The sequence below is a fragment of the Plutella xylostella genome, chromosome 12 (assembly GCF_932276165.1).
Source record: "Plutella xylostella chromosome 12, ilPluXylo3.1, whole genome shotgun sequence".
NCBI classification, from domain to species: domain Eukaryota; kingdom Metazoa; phylum Arthropoda; class Insecta; order Lepidoptera; family Plutellidae; genus Plutella; species Plutella xylostella.
Genome location: NC_063992.1, coordinates 10,083,236 through 10,101,690, shown reverse-complemented (window position 1 = coordinate 10,101,690; position 18,455 = coordinate 10,083,236). Strand labels below are relative to the sequence as shown.

The 18,455-nt window shown below is 37.5% G+C and overlaps 1 protein-coding gene across 3 annotated transcripts; it reads left to right on the top strand.

The window, feature by feature from the left end:
* The first annotated feature begins 240 nt into the window (after nt 1-240).
* On the top strand, nt 241-18,444 carry LOC105394469 (hrp65 protein). Of its 3 annotated transcripts, XR_007266823.1 has the most exons (14): nt 241-400; nt 515-686; nt 991-1,371; nt 1,458-1,712; nt 1,920-2,141; nt 2,368-2,669; nt 3,394-3,502; nt 3,874-4,028; nt 4,575-4,797; nt 6,739-6,804; nt 17,433-17,472; nt 17,817-17,890; nt 18,089-18,179; nt 18,386-18,444. XR_007266823.1 is itself a non-coding variant. In XM_048624391.1 (11 exons), the coding sequence occupies exons 2-11, from the start codon at nt 516-518 to the stop codon at nt 9,017-9,019; spliced, it is 1,992 nt and encodes a 663-aa protein (XP_048480348.1). In that variant the 5' UTR covers nt 241-400; nt 515; the 3' UTR covers nt 9,020-10,420. The 3 variants fall into 3 exon arrangements, 2 of the variants coding, with proteins under 2 accessions (XP_048480348.1, XP_048480347.1); XM_048624391.1 differs by lacking the exons at nt 17,433-17,472; nt 17,817-17,890; nt 18,089-18,179; nt 18,386-18,444 and adding an exon at nt 8,903-10,420 and having other exon boundaries at nt 1,458-1,703; XM_048624390.1 differs by lacking the exons at nt 17,433-17,472; nt 17,817-17,890; nt 18,089-18,179; nt 18,386-18,444 and adding an exon at nt 8,903-10,420.
* The last annotated feature ends 11 nt before the right edge of the window (nt 18,445-18,455 follow it).

Below are 18,455 nucleotides of genomic sequence, written 5' to 3'. Positions count from 1 at the left end.
AGTTATTACTATCACCGTATCGTATCGCCTGCCGTAGAAATACTCCCGTAAAGGCGACGACACACTAGCGGACGCGGCTTACGGACGCGCCTGTCAGCTGCGACTGATAGTGTGCACGGTCTTTTGGGACAGTTCATGCTAGATCGCTCTTGGACGGCTGAAAGCTGAACGACAAAGAGTCCGCTAGTGTGTAGGTACCTTTATGGCTGGTTAAAAACCATAGACAACCGGAAATGTCGTACGTCACTACAAGCGTCACGTCGCTCGCTCACTCACGCCGCCATTTTGTTTCATTGACTGATGCCGTGCCGAAAGGACGCCTGCTAGTCAATTTGAAAAAGTGCTAATTATTATTAATAATTTCACTGTGGAATAAATCTGTTATTTGTTATAAATAAGTGTAAGTATAATAAGTGTTAAATTGTGGATATGAGAGAAGGAGTTTGAACGTCTAACGTCCAGCTCCAGTGATAGTGATGGCGTGGGGTTTTTCATTGCCTCTTTTCCCTTTCAGAATGCAAATGCACGCAATGAATAACTACAATCGTGGATTTGGAGGTCAACCTCAACCTCAGAGGCAAGGCCCCCGTCGTGGTAACCGAGGTGGAGGCGGATTCAGACAGACTCGGTTCGACAATAACCAGCAACGCAATCAAAACCAAAATCAGGGTCAACGCCCGATTGAGGTCAGTAACTGTATCTTTGTTAAAATATATGTTTATAAAGCTACTAGTGTATCTTTCAATCATGAAATTTCTACTTATGTGTTGTTAGCATACATCTATGTAGGTTTAAGTGCGTGTAAAAGATAATCAACAGCTTTGTCCATCGACGGCCATTTTGTTACATATTTAGTTATTTTTGGCCGTGAATGCTTTTTCTACATTGTTAGCAGTACTTCTCAAAAGCTACTAGTGAACATAAGCTCAGGAAATATTATAATGAAATACAATTATTTGTTACCAAAATAAATTCATTTTTTCTCTGTAGAACAAGCCTGCTGAAAAGCCAGCTCAGGCAGCCCAGAATCAGACTCCCAACCAGAATCAACAACCTCGTCCTAACCAGCAACCGGCCCAGAACCAGCAGGCAAGACCAAACCAGCCTGCTGCTAACCAGAACCAGGCACAGCGCCCCAACCAGACACCTGCTCAGGGCCAAAAGACTACCCCGCCTGCTCAGAACCAACAACCACAGCCCAACAACCAGGTAGCTCAGCAGGGCAAACCAGTGCAGCAAACCCCACCAAAGCCTGTTGCTGATAAAGTGGATTCCGTGGCAGCCCCCACTGAAGCCCCCAAGCCTTTGATGCAACAGAACACTGGATTCAACCAACAAGCTAAGAAGGATGACAACAATCAACCCCAGAAGGTTTGTCTTCAATTTGTTTTCACCAATATTGATAAATATATATTTTTTTTTGTTTTAGCCTTAATATATCCTTTATATCATTGTAGAATATGAATGGAGGCTTTGGAGGACCTAACAAGCAAGGCGGCACTTGGGCTCAAGGCAACAGACCTGCTGGCAACCGTCAGTTTGGTGGACCTCGCCAAGGTGGACCAGGCCAGGGCCAACAGGGAGGTCAGCGCCAGGGAGGTCCTGGCCAGCAGGGGGGCCCACCTCGCAACCAGCAGAGAGGCAACCAGGGAGGACGGCCACCGAGGGACGACATGAGCGGCAAACCTCCCGCTCAGCGAGAGGTGAGCTATGTATGTGTAGTTAGATTTTTTTTTATAATTTTTATACTTGGTTTTTGTTGTAATAGCCATTTTTGCTGGAAGAAAAAATGTATTTTATTGGTTATTATAATAATATTAGTCAAAATAACATAAATCTGCATTCACCATGCTTAACCAGTCATGGCCAGCTCTCTTCTTCCTATTGCCTAACAAACTTCATCTTACATCTTGTAACAGGAGCACATGCTGATGAATAAACTGAAGGACTTGATGGGCCCCATCCTGGACCTGCCCCCTCTAGAGCAGACAGAGTCAAAGTTCAGTGGAAGAAGCCGTCTGTACATTGGGAACCTCACCAATGATGTCTCGGAGGAAGAGATCACTCAGCTGTTCTCAGCCTATGGGGAGACTGCTGAGCTGTTTGTCAACAAAGAAAAGAACTTTGGATTTATTAAAATGGTAAGTGTATTCATGGATCAATAAGTTCACAGAGATCTTACCAAGTGGTCACCTTTTGATATTATTGCATAACAATAGAATCTATTATACGATAACATTTTTAAATTATAATATCTAACATAAATGTGGAGTGTCCGCAGACAGATGCAGCAATGCAACCCTCTGCCTGCGCTATAACTATAGCAGATTTCATAACACATAACCACAAACCAACCTTCACCACCAGGACTACCGCGTGAACGCGGAGAAGGCGAAGCGCGAGCTCGACGGCAAGATGCGCAACGGGCGCGCCCTCCGCGTGCGCTTCGCCCCGCACAACAGCGCCGTCCGCGTCAAGAACCTGCCGCCCTTCGTGTCCAACGAGCTGCTGTACCGCGCCTTCGAGATCTTCGGCAAGATCGAGCGCGCCTACGTGAGGGTGGATGACCGCGGGAAGACGCTCGGCGAGGGCGTCGTTGAGTACGCGAGGAAGCCGAGCGCGCTGGCCGCTATCAGGAACTGCACGGAGAAGTGCTTCTTTTTGACGTCGTAAGTATTTTTTAGCTGTTTTTTGGGTATTTCCATTGAGAACCGCCTCCAATGGTAGTCCCACTGTTCCCTTTTATGAATCAATAGGTATAGTAGCACTAACCCCTATTTAATTATTATTATTATTATTTAAATGTTAGGTATCCCATTTGGCTAATAATATCCTTTTTACTAGTGTTGCCACGAATAGTGATTTGGCCGAATACCGAATACCGAATATTCGGCCGGCGCTCTCAGCCGAATACCGAATATTCGGCCACCGAATATTCGGCAGGTGATCCAGTATAATTCAATAAGTTAAAGTTTTATTTAAAAAGTGTTCTTCTTAATCTTACGCAGATCTGTATAACTGGTTGACCACCAGTTGTACCAACTCGAATCAGTAGCCAAACCTTATATTTTGTTAAAAAATACCTGTGTCTCAGTAGCAGGTATTGCATATTTTATGAAAAAAAGCGCAACTGCAATAAATTTGCTTTTCGCAATAAATTATTGTTTGATAGTTAAATGTTTCGATTAAATTGATTTTTTTATTCCTTTTTGTAAGATATTTGCTACTTTTTTAAGTATTCGGTATTCGGCCGAATACTACATACTATTCGGCCGAATACCGAATACTGAAAAAACTGGCCGAATAGGCCGAATACCGAATAGTTGCCGAATATTCGTGGCATCTCTACTTTTTACTTACAGAATATTTTACAAAGTTTTTTGTTGTTGACAGGTCTCTGCGTCCCGTGATTGTGGAGAGCTACGAGGAGCCTGATGAGTTTGATGGATACCCGGAGAAGAACTTGCCCAAGAAGCACCCTGAATTCATGCGTGCTCGCGAGGTATGTTGCTCTAGTCACACTTTTGCAAAACCTACTGTTTGAAGATTATCTGTCTACAATTTACTAGATTGCGGAATTTTTAAGAGTATGCCATGCATATCATGTCAACATGGTGTAAGGATTTCCTGGACAGATTAGCCTCAGACGCTAAAATTCCGTGTGTCTTGATGAGTCACCTAGGGAGGCTCCTTTAGTGCATTCTCGGATGAACGATATAAAGTCTGTAGCCCATGTAATCGTGTATAGGTTCCTCTACACGTCTGCATACGTGAATGCATCTGCAGACGAATCTCTAAAGCGACCACACGTCTGTGTGTAGAAGAGCCATATGACATGTCCCCTCACATTACAACAATCATTCCCCCCGCCAGGTGGGCCCCCGCTTCTCGGAGCCCAACAGCTTCGAGCACGAGTACGGCACGCGCTGGAAGCAGCTGCACGAGCTGCACAAGCAGAAGGAGGACGCGCTCAAGAAGGAGCTCGCTGCCGAGGAGGAGAAGCTGGAGGCGCAGATGGAGTATGCCAAGTGAGTCAAAAACTGAAAATAAATATGAAAATGTTTATGTTATAAAAAACACCATGTTTGAAACAATTTGCAAGGTCCTAGTATTGTCTGTACTAGGTATTACGGGGTGCCCCGCGCAATCCACCAAGAGAATAATTTATAAAAGAAAAACTAAATAAATAACTGCTGTTAGATATGTAGGTTGACTATGTTCGCCATACAAGGGTACACCAACTAACCAGCATGTCACCGTAGCTGTATCAGCATGGGTGAAACTAGCATCATCAATAGTGATTTATTTAAAAGGCTACGTTTTTTATGTATGTGCGTTGCAAGAAGAATAACTCTACAGTCTTTGTTGAGTCATGGATCTTTGTATCTTGCTAGTTGGCTATTTAGTTAGGGTTCTTTTATATAAGTCTGAAAGCTAAAATACAAAGATCAGAAAGCACTCATACTTTGCATAGTACATACAAGGTGGGCAACATACCATATCTGCATTATTTAGTTCCGACTTTTAAACCTTCACAAACCCCGTCACTAACAGCAGCTTATTCCTCCTCTCAGATACGAGCACGAAACCGAGCTTCTGCGCGAGCAGCTCCGGCAGCGCGAGCAGGACCGCGAGCGGCAGAAGCGCTCGTGGGAGCTGGCAGAGCTGGCGGCGGAGCAGCGGCGCGGCGCCGAGCGGCACGAGCTGCAGCAGCGCGAGGACGAGCTGGCGCTGCGCATGCGCAAGCAGGACGACGAGCTGCGCCGCCGCCAGCAGGAGAACACGCTGTTTGTGCAGGTCGGTGTACAGGCTACTAATATTATGAAGGCGAAAGTTTGTGAGTACGTCTGTGTGTGTGTGTGTATGTTTGTTACTTCTTCACGTCAAAACAGCTGAACCGATTTAAATTAAATTTGGTATCGAGTTAGCTGACACTCTGGATAACACATAGGTTACTTTTTATCCCAGAATTCCCACGGGAAACCTTTTTAAGGCGAAGCAAGCTCGCGGAGCAGCTAATATGGTCAAAACATGACAAAAAAAACTTAGCCGAAAGGGGCTGCAGCTTGTCATGTCAGGCTGAACAACTATTGTACAAAGACGTGCGAAAATTCGAATAAAAAAATGTTGCCCCTTAAAAGTCACGTCCCATTAACCTCTAGAATGCCGTGTGCCAGATCTGTCCCAACCCCCCTTGTCTGCCTAGTGACAGATCTGTCCCAAGAGCACTTCATCGCGATTTTTGTGATTTTAGTTATTAATTACCATGAAATAGAGTATGAAATCACCTGTAATTTATTCTATATGAATGAAACAACCATCGACAACATTCATTGAGTCAAAAACTTCACTTGTTTACTAGTAGCGCGAAATTCAAATTTGGGTACCTCGAACAGTCCTTGTACTCGTGACTGCTGGTAATAAAATAGTGATTTCGTATGGAAAAAACGTCAAAAGGTAAGTAAATACTATGTGTTCTTGTTATTTATTCAATTTTGAAGGTATAGTGATAAATCAATAGTTGAAAAAAATACAAAAAATCGAGTTTTTATCGATCTATAATTGTACCGGATTATTGCCTAAAGGGTGCGTAACTTTGTAAACTGTTTTCTAGACTGTTATGTAAAAACATCAATAAATAATTTATATCATTTATAAAGATAATTTTATTGATAATACATATTTATATCGGTTTATTCAATAAATAGCCAAAATATTAGAGAAAATCAATATTTATCGAGGTGCATCCAAAATTCACACACACACATACGCAAACAAAATGGCCGCCGCTCGTGTATGTACACGAAGTGCGTTGGGTTGTTATACAGCGTGTTTTATTTTTTAGGATCATCGCTCTAGTGAACGTGAAGTTTAGGCTCTTTAGAATGATATCGATGTGTACATGAGTCTGAGAGGGTGATCACCTGTCCTATTTATATAAATAAATATATGTATTTATATATGTATATATTTATAGTATCATATTTGTTGAAAGTAGGTTAACAAATAAGTAAATATGATTCAGTAAGTAACTTACGTTTATGTTTTTATCATTTAGTATGCTAAAATACGAAACATTATAAAAATATTATCATTCTTGTTTAATTTCATCAAAAGTGAACACCCTTGGTTTGGGACAGATCTGTCACACGGCGCACTGGAGCAAGCTCTTGTCACGCACACATGCACATGTACAGAAAATGGAGTCTTTTGAAATAAAGCAAATTATAGTCAGTTTTCAAAATATAAATTATGAATCTTTTTCCTCCAGAGTTTATACTTTATTGATATCAGTTGATAGCTTTATAATCTCTTCAAGTAATAAGTATAAAAAAACCTGGATTGAAACTAAAATTATATAGAAATAGAGGTATTTTTCTGTGATGGGTGCAGTTTCAAGTAAAAATCTGTAATCAATGACCTATAGAAATCAAATAAAACTATTATAACCAATAAAATTCATTGTAACATGTTCATTAGCTATCTGACAATAAATTACAATCGATACATTATTGAGTACCAAACAATAATACCCAAATATTCATATAAATGTGATTCCCGCGCGGGCGCTCTCTACTGTCAAAAAGCGCCGGCAGACGGCAGTTACATGTGTGCGCGGCCGTTCGGCATAGGAAAGGTTAAAAGTTTATATGGTGAAGCTTTTTTTAGCGATTATCCACACCAAAAGACATATACTGTAGTTTACAATTTAAATAACTGATGAATTTCCTTTTGCAGGCTCAAAGGTTGAACTCGCTTTTGGACCGCCAAGATGGCATGTTTGACTCGAACCAGTCGCCAATGGTGAGTACTTTGCACAGTTTACGAGACTGTGACAAGGTTCCGCAGAACAAATCAATCCATCTAGTATTTGGACCTTGGCACTCTCTCCTCTATTTAATTTTAAACTTATTTCTGAAATTTCAAGATTACCATTCGTTATTTTCTCCAATGAGCGTATTAAAACCATAACTTAACTGCAAACTTTAAGAACTATGCTTATACATACATATTTTATCCGGAACTGGTTGCAGTTTTACAGCAAACCAGTGTATTAACCGTATGGTATGATTACTATTGAATATCTGATTCTATTGACAAAACTTCGGCATCGCAAACTTACAAAAACCATTCCATTGAAAATAATTTTATCCTTGTCAAAAATATGTAGTTGTATGTACTAGCTACTATTTTATCTTGATATTTTTTTATCATAATACAGCAATTGACTGGCGTAAGTTTCGCATATCACTTACACTGAGGTCTTCAAATATCTCAATTTTAATACAAATGCATACTGCTCTGAAACATTTATGTGATTCGTCATTAGCAAAATTAAAAATGTATGTATTGATCCCTATGAGACGGAGTTGATGACTAACAACACAAAGGCTTTTAGTAGCGATGCCGATGCGTGTATTTAAATCCTAATCGTATCTTGTTAACCTATTTATAGTTAAGTTCCTTAGAAACGATGAGAAAAAAGTAATAACTACCACCGACACCTTACGTATTATTAGTTTTAAGTTGAAGTATACTAATGAAAGAAGCTACCTACAAGGATTGTTATAATTAACGAGGGAAAATCATATTGCCCTGCCTAAACGCTGGATATAGAGAAAAAAACCGTTACGATCTACGATTAAAGGAGAGTTAGGATTCTTTGTTGAAGTTTGCGGATCGACCGATTTGTTGTGTTGCCTTTGAATTTTGAGAAGTGATGATCTTGAAAGTTATTTTCCATGTGTTTATTATCTAAACTGAATTAACGCCTTTTGAAAACTACGCCTGCCTACATTCCTACGCAACCATTTAAACTGGTTGATTTATAATGATTCAGATAAAAGTCTACTGTTATCTGATTCCTAATAAGCTGTCTTTGGCTTCTAAAAATATGTGCCTCATCGCTGATTTTGTTTATCTTTTAGTGGAATATTCTTATGAGTGTTCTATCATTCGTATATTAAATCAAAATCCACGTTTCAATTATTGTTTTTAGTTTTCTTCAGTGTAAATATTACATTTAAATTCTCATTTCATCGTGGTCATGTTCATATAGTTACTACATAATTTATTTATTAATCTAATATAAGAAGTTTTATTCCCAAAATATTATTTGTCTAGCTGTTGTCAGATATCATATGAATCATTCCAATATTTCTACAACAGAAGTGTGAAATTGCTATTCGTAGCTTTTGGATAGATATAATTTTTAATAGCCATATTTAGGACACCTACAACCTACTTCTCATTGTTTTGCTATTATAACTCGTCTAATTCTTCGTAGCGTTCACCATAGTGACAAACCCTAAGCTATTGGCTTGTCCAGCCAGATTAGCGTCTTTCGCTGATGTCCGGGGTGCGCCGGAGGTATAATATGGATAAAGGAACAGGTCTCGCGTCGCTCATTTAGCTAAGTTAATAATACGTTTTATAATGTAAGAACCCTTGTGGGGCGTTAGCCCATCTTAGCGAATCTATATAACCTACCACTTACACAACGAACACTGCATGCTATTATTAGCATCATCTTCACCTTTTTACACATTTTTTTATGTTTATTTGCAATAGACTGCGACTTATATTTTACTTAGGAAGTCACCCCGCTTTTTATGAGCGGTTATTCCATGATAAATTAGGTATTTAAAACTATAAAACTTACTTTTTTCTGTCGATTCTGGACTTTGCTATAATACGGTTAACACAATATGACTTGAAATCTTTCCTTACGGACTCAATCTTGATGCCAACAGAGTCTATCCCGACTCAAAGTTTCAACTGAAACTTTATGGTTTTAATATAACACTGAGTGTGCGCTGAAATTGAACAATTGTATGTAGCTGTGATTATAAGTAGTTAAGTTGCAAGCGTGATTCTATTGGAAAGTAATGTGCTCACTTAGGATGGAGGCTTCAGAGAGCAGTTCGACATGGGCCGCGGGTACGACGACGGGCCCGCCTCGCGCTGGGAGGGGCCGCGCCAAATCGAAGATTTCCCAAACAAACGCCGTCGATTCTAAACTAACCCACTCCATGACACACGCGATCAAAGCCGCGACCACGCTCCGGCCGTACTTCTAAACAGGAGTCTTTTGTTTTAAGCTAACGCGTACTTTTATTGCCACGGTGAACGGTTGCGACGTCTGTCGGATTCTCTGTTCCGCGGTACGTCACACAACAAGGTGGATGGAGGAAGGATGGGTAGGGTTGGAAACCGGAAAACAGCGTGTTTTTCTTACACAAATATGTATTGCAATTTTATAAATTAGGATTAAAATTTAGTTACATCACTAAAATTATTATAGATACATTTTTCTTATTCAGTGCGATTGTGTATTAGGTTAAGATAGGTGTAAATTTTAATAGTGAATAGCATCTTCCGAGATTTTTTTGTATAATAATTTCTGAATAGTTTTATTTATTTTATTATTGTGCTGTTCAATTCTGTCGTGGGAAAACATCCTACGCAAATAACTAACTCTAACTTTAAATTCACTCTTAAAACTACAATTTCATGTATTTATTTTCCAACACCTATATTTTTATATTAGTAGAAGACTGCTTAAATCGAATGAAATTTCTGCTGAAACACAAATTATAACAACTTTAAAGTTTTACCAAAACCAATTTGACAGCGCTAAGCATCAGTCTAGTTTCTTTAGTAAGATGGATCAGTTTTATTCTACAGTTTCTAAGCGCAGTGAATCTCTTCACAGTTATCTGTTAGTTAATCAGTTATTTAAATTAAAACATTACTTTCTCTTATTTATAAATGAGCATTTTCAAAAGCTCGTCAGCATTTAAAGACTGACTTATTCATGAACATTATTTTCTTACGCATAGTATGAAAATACCGATAATGTTTACAAATTTCTGTAGGTACTGTACCCGTGAAATAAATATAAATTATGGAACCACCGCTATGTGAAACTACATACTATAATTCCAGAAGTATTTGGGTCATTCCATGAAAACAATGTCCAGACTGTGACACATTTTGGACTTAGCCCCACCGGTTTTAACTGTTTTTTTAAAAAATAAAAAAATATTGTATCTGAAATGGCTTTCAATAACCGTCACAGATATAAAAGAGAATTTTACAAGTTAAATGTACACTTTGTAACATAATTTGTACACAGATCATTTAATAGGCCCATTTTTGGTCTAAGAAGAATTAAATGTAATTAAATGAACGTAAAGGTTACTTATCCTAAAGAAGCCAATATTTTCAAAAACTACAAGCTAATTATCTTCCACAATATGCGTTACGGACATTGTTGATGATGATGGGATGATCCATTTAGTATGTGACTTTTATAACAATAATTTGTAGTTCTTAGTTATCACGTGTTGCTTAACATACGTTATTAGTATTAATGAAATTATCTCTTAAATTAAAATAAAATATCTCTACACTTAAATTTTGCCTAATTATTTAGAAACGTCCTTATTTTTATTCTATGGGGCGCCTATGTTGATCTGGTCATCCACAAATACATTTATTCTCATGTTTGCTTATAAAATTCCTTGTCCTGCATGACAGAAGGGATTCAACACACAATCCACCTGCTAAGCATAAAAACTGTAAATTTGGCACCCAGGTTTCTCTAAGTGTCTCTAAGACTCAGTGACTCTAAGAGTCCACTAAGATAGATTATTTAATCATAACTTTAAAGGGGTTTATCACACAGTTGTTCAAAGGTTTCAATTTAAACGCAGAACCAGAAGACTTTTATTCAAATGTATTTCTTATTAGTAACTACATTTTCAGCATTTTTCAAAATACTACCATTAAAAGGGTGCCAAAATCTGAAAATTTTATGGGTTATATTTAACGAGCAGCATCGAGAAAATTGAAAATTTAATGGGTAATAATTAGGAAAAAAACTATAACGCAATGAAATAAAAATTAAAATGTGACGTTGCGGACAAGACATTTTTATCCCTTTCTTCGGTGTACACCCCAAGGAGGGAGTGGCCATCGGCACAAGAGTCAGTGTCACTGACCACTGCGTCATTGGGTCACTTGTTGCTGCGCGAAGGGGTGGATATGTTAAAATATAAATTTGGGTAGCTTTTGTGAAAGGGAGGAGGGAGGGAGGGAAGGTAATCAAAGTCGAGGGAAGGCCAGGGGTTGAAAGTGCAGAGGAGTGAGTGGAATAAATTGAAGCTGAGGGGAAGGGATAGATGGCAAGCGGAGAGAGCAAATGGGAAACGGAGGGTAGGGGATGTGTGTGTAAAAAACAATGAGGAAGGTAGATAACGGGAGGGGATAGGAGATCATAGAAAGAGAAGAGATTGGAGGGAGGGGGTAAGAGATCATAGAAAGGGAAGCCATTGGAAGGAGAAAATGAAAACTAATGGGACTGATTTGGCTAATTTGGATATGGAAGGTTTTGAAAATTAGTAATATGATTCAAATGCTGAGGAGCATTTTGTCCTTCGCGGGAAAAACATTTTGAGGCGAAGTGAATAAGTAATACTTTCATAGAAGGCCGACTGGGTTGGTGGGTTATCAACTTATCATAAAAAATACAGCAGTCATCGCCATCATCATGTCAGGTGGGATCTTGGTAAGGAGCCTTTAGCTGTACTAACAGCAAAATAAGCCTGAGGTGCTGCACGGTTTTCAACTACTTATTAAGTACTAAGCTTTACGCATTTATTTAAAGACTCAACTTAAATCTTAGTTCTATAAAAATATTATTTCTTGATGAATTGAAAATTGAGAACAAAGAAAACAGATAATCATAACTTTCATAACTAAACAAAGAAGAAGGTAAACCATGAAATAACATAACATAAGCACCGAAAATTTTATGTACCTTGATGTAGTAAAACAACAATATACAATTTTTATACTGCACAGCATCACCTAAAGATTATTAATTTGGATTTCGATCCGTGTGATCGCTATTGATAGGTACTGTATTATTCCACAGCAACTTTGTGCGTGTACCATGGAAATGAACAATATTAAATTTAGCCTTTACATATTCATACATATTGGATTTTGGCATAGAAGAGGTGTCCGTCCATAACGACAACACATCATGTGTATAACATTATATTATTTTATTTTCTCTGCAGCTCGAGTAACGGCTATTAAAGAAACAAAGATGTGGCGGAAAAGATGTCCCAGAAGCTATTTCTGGGAGATGAATAACCAGTTCATCGGCTATGCCCACTGCTAAAATCACCACGAGCTAACCAAGAGATATACGTTTACACGAATAGCAGATCGACAGGGTTGTCAATCTACACCCAACATCATCATCATCATCATCATCATACACATAGCCACATCATACATAGGTCTCAGGCCTCAGTTGCTGGGCAACAGGTAAACCTAGATTTTCACCTAGTGACTTACTGGGAACCTAATTTACAACAATAGTCTAAATATAGTTTGCGTAAACGATGAAAGATATTCACATGAACTTTACATCAAAACACAAAATTGAATAGCGCACAATCCTGCGCTATTTCAGTATTTTTGAGATTGTTCATATGTATCGATTATTAATAACCTATTGATACTTACTGCATTCATTCCAACTTGGCACAAAAGGTAAACCAATCTTTGTGTGTTGTGCATCAACGTAAGTATATTTTTTTCAGCTTGAGTATAACATTTGCCAAAATAGTATAGAGAGCCGAAAAGTTTAACCTAAAAAAGTTTTGGAACAAAAGTTGTTCTGGACTCAGGAGTCATCTTTCTTTTTGCTTACAATACAGAATCCTTTATGCTGAATGGCTAACCTAGAGTGAACTCGCAACCCAAACAGCTTGGTCTAAAAACTTCAAATTTGTTACTTAGAGAGCCTGTCAGGTCTAAGGGCCTATTAGAAAGTAATTTTCAAAATTGACGCTATGAATGGAAGAAAGTGATTTCATAGTTTGTATGAATAAAAAAAAAACATTAGTCAGAATGAATAGGTGTATTCGAAACCTCATGGTAGTACTACATGAGGTTCCAGACACATGAGAATTGATAAATCATGCATTCATATTTTTTTCTTATCTTACACATGAGGATACTTGGAAATAAAAAACATTTTTTAGTATCAAATTATTGATTTGAAACCATTCTAATATTTTTCTTTCAGGTTTTGTATATAAATATTATTTATAAAAAATACACTTCCTAACGTGGGTGTGGGTGCTGCTGCTGAAATATGTATTATTTAAGTTTCTCCTCTTATTTTTTGTCTTGTGATATGAGTATTGAAAAAGATGGTTAAAAAAGCAATAAGTATATTATAGTTTGGTTAATATGTAATGTTAACCTTAGGGGTTGACCCACCCACTGATGTTCTTCAGTCAGATAAAACTTATTATAATTTGTAACTTTTTATCAATTTGACCATTTATCAATTTATTTCGAAGCCATCCTGTACTCATTATCTGATATTAGCCAATGGGAGATTTTCCTTGACAGTTTAAAAGTTCCAAAATCGTCCGATAGATGACCATCGGCCTGTCGTTTTTTTATGAGCTGTATTCTTCTGAGGGAACGAAAGTTGTCATAAATCATACAAATCTGTCTTTAACTAGGTAACACTTAATATTATGCATAACATAACAGCTAGTTATCGCATATGGTTGAATTCACATCCATTGGGTTTTTGTATTGAGTGAAAGGACTGGAATCTATGCCGTCTAAAAAAAGTGCAGCCCTGTTCAGTATGAAGTTTTGCTAGAGCCATCTACAATCGGTTTTTGTCTATGGTTGTTTTCTATGGTGGAAAATCTCCCATTATATTCCACTTCTGGACGGCGGCATTAAAATAAAGTATTACAATAGTCTGTCTTCGCTCTTGCAACCTTATCATCGCCAATATCGCCATATTATTCCCAAAGTAGTTCGGCATATCTTATGTCACGATCTCTCAATAACATTTTTCATTCATACAATCCATCTATTTCTTTCACCTTTTCTCTTTTGGAGTTTTCATGATATACCGGATGCTCAAACCTCACCATTAATAATATTCATCTCATCATTTTGATTATCTCTACTACAAACAAGTTTTATAATATTAAGAAACATACTTAATACGTTTCGTATCGCATAAATTTTCCTCGTTTCATCATTTGTATTATTTCTTACATTATAATTTGTCCATCACTCTTGAACCTCTGAACTCTAGTCGTCAAAAGATGTCATACCATGGGCTGTTTGATATACCTATCTCCGATTCTCCGTATTTAGCTTACAAACAGTCATAACAAAACATTCATTATTATCAAGAATTATCGTCTTCAAAGGGTTCCCTAAAGGCGCTACAGCTGTATGGCGAATATCTTTCACCTTTACGGTGCTTCGTTTGTTGATGCTTTCGTATTTTGTCGCTTCCATCACAGCCTTCTATAGGTTCCGAGGACAAGAAGAAACGGAGACCTGCTACCACCACGACCGACACGTTAGCAATCGACAATCCTAAAGCAGCATAATTTATCTGACAAACATCTGTCAGATCCATACAAATTGATCTGACGTAGATTTCACAGATAAGCGATGCTGCTTTAGGATTGTCGATTGCCAATGTTCGGTGATGGTAACCCCGCTGGAAGAACTCTGCTACCGGATGTACACAATCGTGCTCTGTGTCCACGTTTTCAAAAGCAGCATTTTAACTTACAGGTATATTTACATAATAGCTTTGTTTCTAAACTGGACAGTGAAATGTAACTCGAAAGTAAATAATTTTATTTACTGTTAAAGTATATTCTCTATTTATTTTAGCTGTATCAGCTCTATTTAATTAAATATATTTAAATTTAATTTGTATTAAAAATATAAATATATTATATTTTTAATAATTAATGTCTAATCTAAAATTATTAATGTCAATTTTATAAAGAGTCCTTTGCCCAGCAGTGGGATATTCTTTATTGGGATTATTAATTTAAATGTACTTATACTTGCTGGCACAATAACTGTAACTTTATAGTTAACTTATTGATCCGTAAGAAATCCTGGCATTTAAAATTGCAGTTGGGTGAAGTAATCAATGCACTTTCACAAGTCAAGGAAAACATACAATATTCTTATCAGAATGCACATTTTAATTTTATATTCTAAACTATATAATGCTTACTGAAAAGAAGATTCGTCAACGAATCCTGAAACCTTACCATTGTTTAAATATTTTTTCTTACAGGTTTAATCTCGGATATTTATAATATTTGGACATCATAGCGGTAAAAAATACCTACATAAATATTAGGTCATGGACAATGGACATGTACCATAACTTTGTCTCTGAAAAATAAATTGCCGCTGCCTGATATACATACGAATAACACGTTGTTATAAAATGATCAATCCTGCTGAAACATGACATAATAATATGTGGGCCCGATGAAGGCAGTAAGCGCTTATTATTTCATAAGTCTAGGTACCTAACACAAGTGTCGACTTTAAATTTCAATATTTCTACTGCCATTGCGCGGGTGATGGTGATGTAGAAATCAATATAATTTTACTTTCCACCTGGAACCTCAGTCTACACATGTACCTACCTCAACGACAATTAATATGTTATCTATATAGAAAAACATATATAAATCGGCATCTGGCCCACTCGGACTTCAGCAAGCGAGAAGCTAAATGCTTCAAGCTCAGATGCAAAGGTGAAAATGGCAGCATTGTCGACTCCCTTATAGTAGTAGACCATAGTATTATAGGTATATTTAGATCGAACGTAAGCCTATCACTCTTTCCTTAGTCCCAAGGACAATTGGAGAAAAGTTTCTAAAGAAACTACTTTCGTTATAAAAAAATGAGCTATTGGAACGGTGCGGTGGCGCCATCTTCTATTTTCACATCCATATAGGTGTGTGTTGTCATGCTCTCATGTGTGCTCTCACTCGTGTTCTCATCACACGTAGAAGAGGTTGGTACGTTTTTTCCAATGATATTTAAATATTATTATTATACATTGATGACTGACTACGTAAAACATGAGCATATAGTCGTGGTTGTATCCAGCCCCATCTAGTCACCGCCAAGTTTCCCGCTTCAACAGCGCTTCGTGTGAAGGAGATAGTTCGTTTTTGTATAGTCATTTTTTATCTATTGGTATAACGTAGATGGCAAACAATGAACGCCTTCATTAAATTGGTTTCTACTTCTACGAATATCGTCAATATTTGCAAGTATTTTTTCATGAAGCTATACCGGACCGTACCAGTAACAAAAAAGTATGCCATAGAATAACTCTTCGCAGGAAGAATGTCAACTATGTACAAAGCACCTGAAGGTGCCAACACACCATCGGACGCGGCTGATGGCCGCAGCTGTCAGCCGCGACTGATAAGTGTGCACGGTCTTTTGGGACAGTTTGTGCCAGATCGCTCTCGGACGTCTGAAAGCTGAAGGTCCGCCCAAGGTTACGTCTGCGACTTACGTCCGATAGTTTGAACAGCGTAGTGTATATTCATTACCTAGATACCTTTAAGTCGCGGCTGACAGCCGCGTCCGATGGTGTGTCGGCACCTTTATACTGATATGTGGTCATTGACTACAGAAGGTAACTTTTGCGAAACAAGAGAGAGAGAGAAGATACAGTTCCCAAAAACATGAGTCATTATGCCTACCAGCAATCTTGATTGTTTCGAAGTTTTTCCTCACTAGGTATCCAAATAAAATTATGATTTAACTCCCCGCCTTCGGCACACAGGCCAACAGTATTCTCATTTTACCATGTGTTCCATACCTGAACTACACTCATACATTATACATTTTCTGGTACGGTCTGTTGTAGTTGTATTGTGTCTTTTGATTTATTTTCAGGTTTTATAAGTTTCTACAACATAAGATATAAACATAGATAAAATACTCGAATGCATATTTATTATATTTCACACATTTATTATATTTAAATCTATCGTTTATTTTCGTTAGTGGATGTGCACGGTGCATGTGATGTACCTACTAGCCATTAAAAGTAGATCCCATAACTTTCTGCTTCAGATAAATATGCATACGAATATTCGATCTCTTCTACGAGAATAACTATTTGCAATACTTTATTGCTCCTAATACAGTGCCTAGTGCATAAAGTTTTGGACCCACAACATTGTTTTCGTTGGTGTATTTAGTTTTTTTTAATAACCTTTATGGCGCCTGGAAGGATGGAAAGATTCCATGTCTTTATATTTACCAAAATCTACACTGATGAAATACTTAAGAAACGTTTAACAACCTTCTAAAAATATAAACTACTTACTTATGAAACCTGATATAGACATCAATATGAAAATCTAAAGCTTTTCAACGATGAATGAACGACTGTGTGTAAGGAATTATGAAAGGGTTGCAGGCCTAGAATGGGCGTGACGAAATTTACCATAACCACTCTAGGCCTGCTTGTGTGATTCCAATAGAAAACAGTTCTCTTTAGTAATACTGTGTTTATTTTACAGGTGCCCGCTTTTTGATGAACTCGTCTGCCGCTCTTAAAAGGTGAGCATTTTGTTTGTTTAGTAGGTGAAAACACGTCCCGATTGCGGGTAGGAAGTAAAAGTAAACGTATATTAAAACAAATGCAATTATTATGAAATTTATCTGTCTCCCTTTAGGAGCAGCTATGCATTTGTGTAAAGTGGAAAGTAGAAGATATTATAATGTACAGTCAGCTGATTTAGTAGCTATACACTTTTGAACCTTGTCAAACTCACTAACTGTCTATTCGTTCATTCAAACGTCGACGATTTGTTTAGTAAGTATTTTGACAAGGTACAAAAGTGTATAGCTACTAAAGCAGCTGACTGTACCTAATAATACTAAATTGCGTTATATTGTTTCAGACGGCCTTTGTACGGATATACACATTTCTAGCTGAATGCCGCGCGTCATCACTTGTGCAAGCTACGGGACCAAGGTAATATTTACTTTACAGCTCTTAGAAATTATCTTTTTTGAAACAATTCCCCTTTAAAATGATGATTCATTATTTTTGTCTTCTTTTCCCGACTGATACATATTGATGTATAAAAACTATTTTTTCTGATATAAAAATGAGGCTTTACATTTTGGATGAAAAGAATTTGAAAATATTAATAGTTTTTGAATGTTACAGACTGTTGGGAAGCAGCCATAGCAAGTGAAGACACAACCGGAGACATGGAAAATGTGGGAGATAAGAAATATACATTATACACTATTCGACGGTAAGTTAAACAGTAAACTATAAATTTGACTTGCTATAAAATAAACGGTTTCTAAAGTTCATGATGATTCTCAATTTTTGTCTTCTTTTCCCGACTGATGTATATTGATGTATAAACATTGATTTATCTGATTATTTAATGATGACTATGAACTGTAGTATAAATGTGCCTGGCTGATATTATAATTATGGTTTTTTATATTACAGGGTAAGGGACGACTAGTCACGACAACCTACCTGCTGCTCAAAGAAAATGTGTTGACGAAGAAAATAGCCA

Coding starts and splice junctions, on each gene's coding strand:
- LOC105394469 (XM_048624390.1), top strand. CDS start 516: ATGCAAATGCACGCAATGAATAACTACAATCGTGGATTTGGAGGTCAA. Junction 1,713..1,919: donor CTCAGCGAGAGGTGAGCTAT/GTATGTGTAGTT, acceptor ATCTTGTAACAG/GAGCACATGCTGATGAATAA. Junction 4,798..6,738: donor AGAACACGCTGTTTGTGCAG/GTCGGTGTACAG, acceptor TTCCTTTTGCAG/GCTCAAAGGTTGAACTCGCT.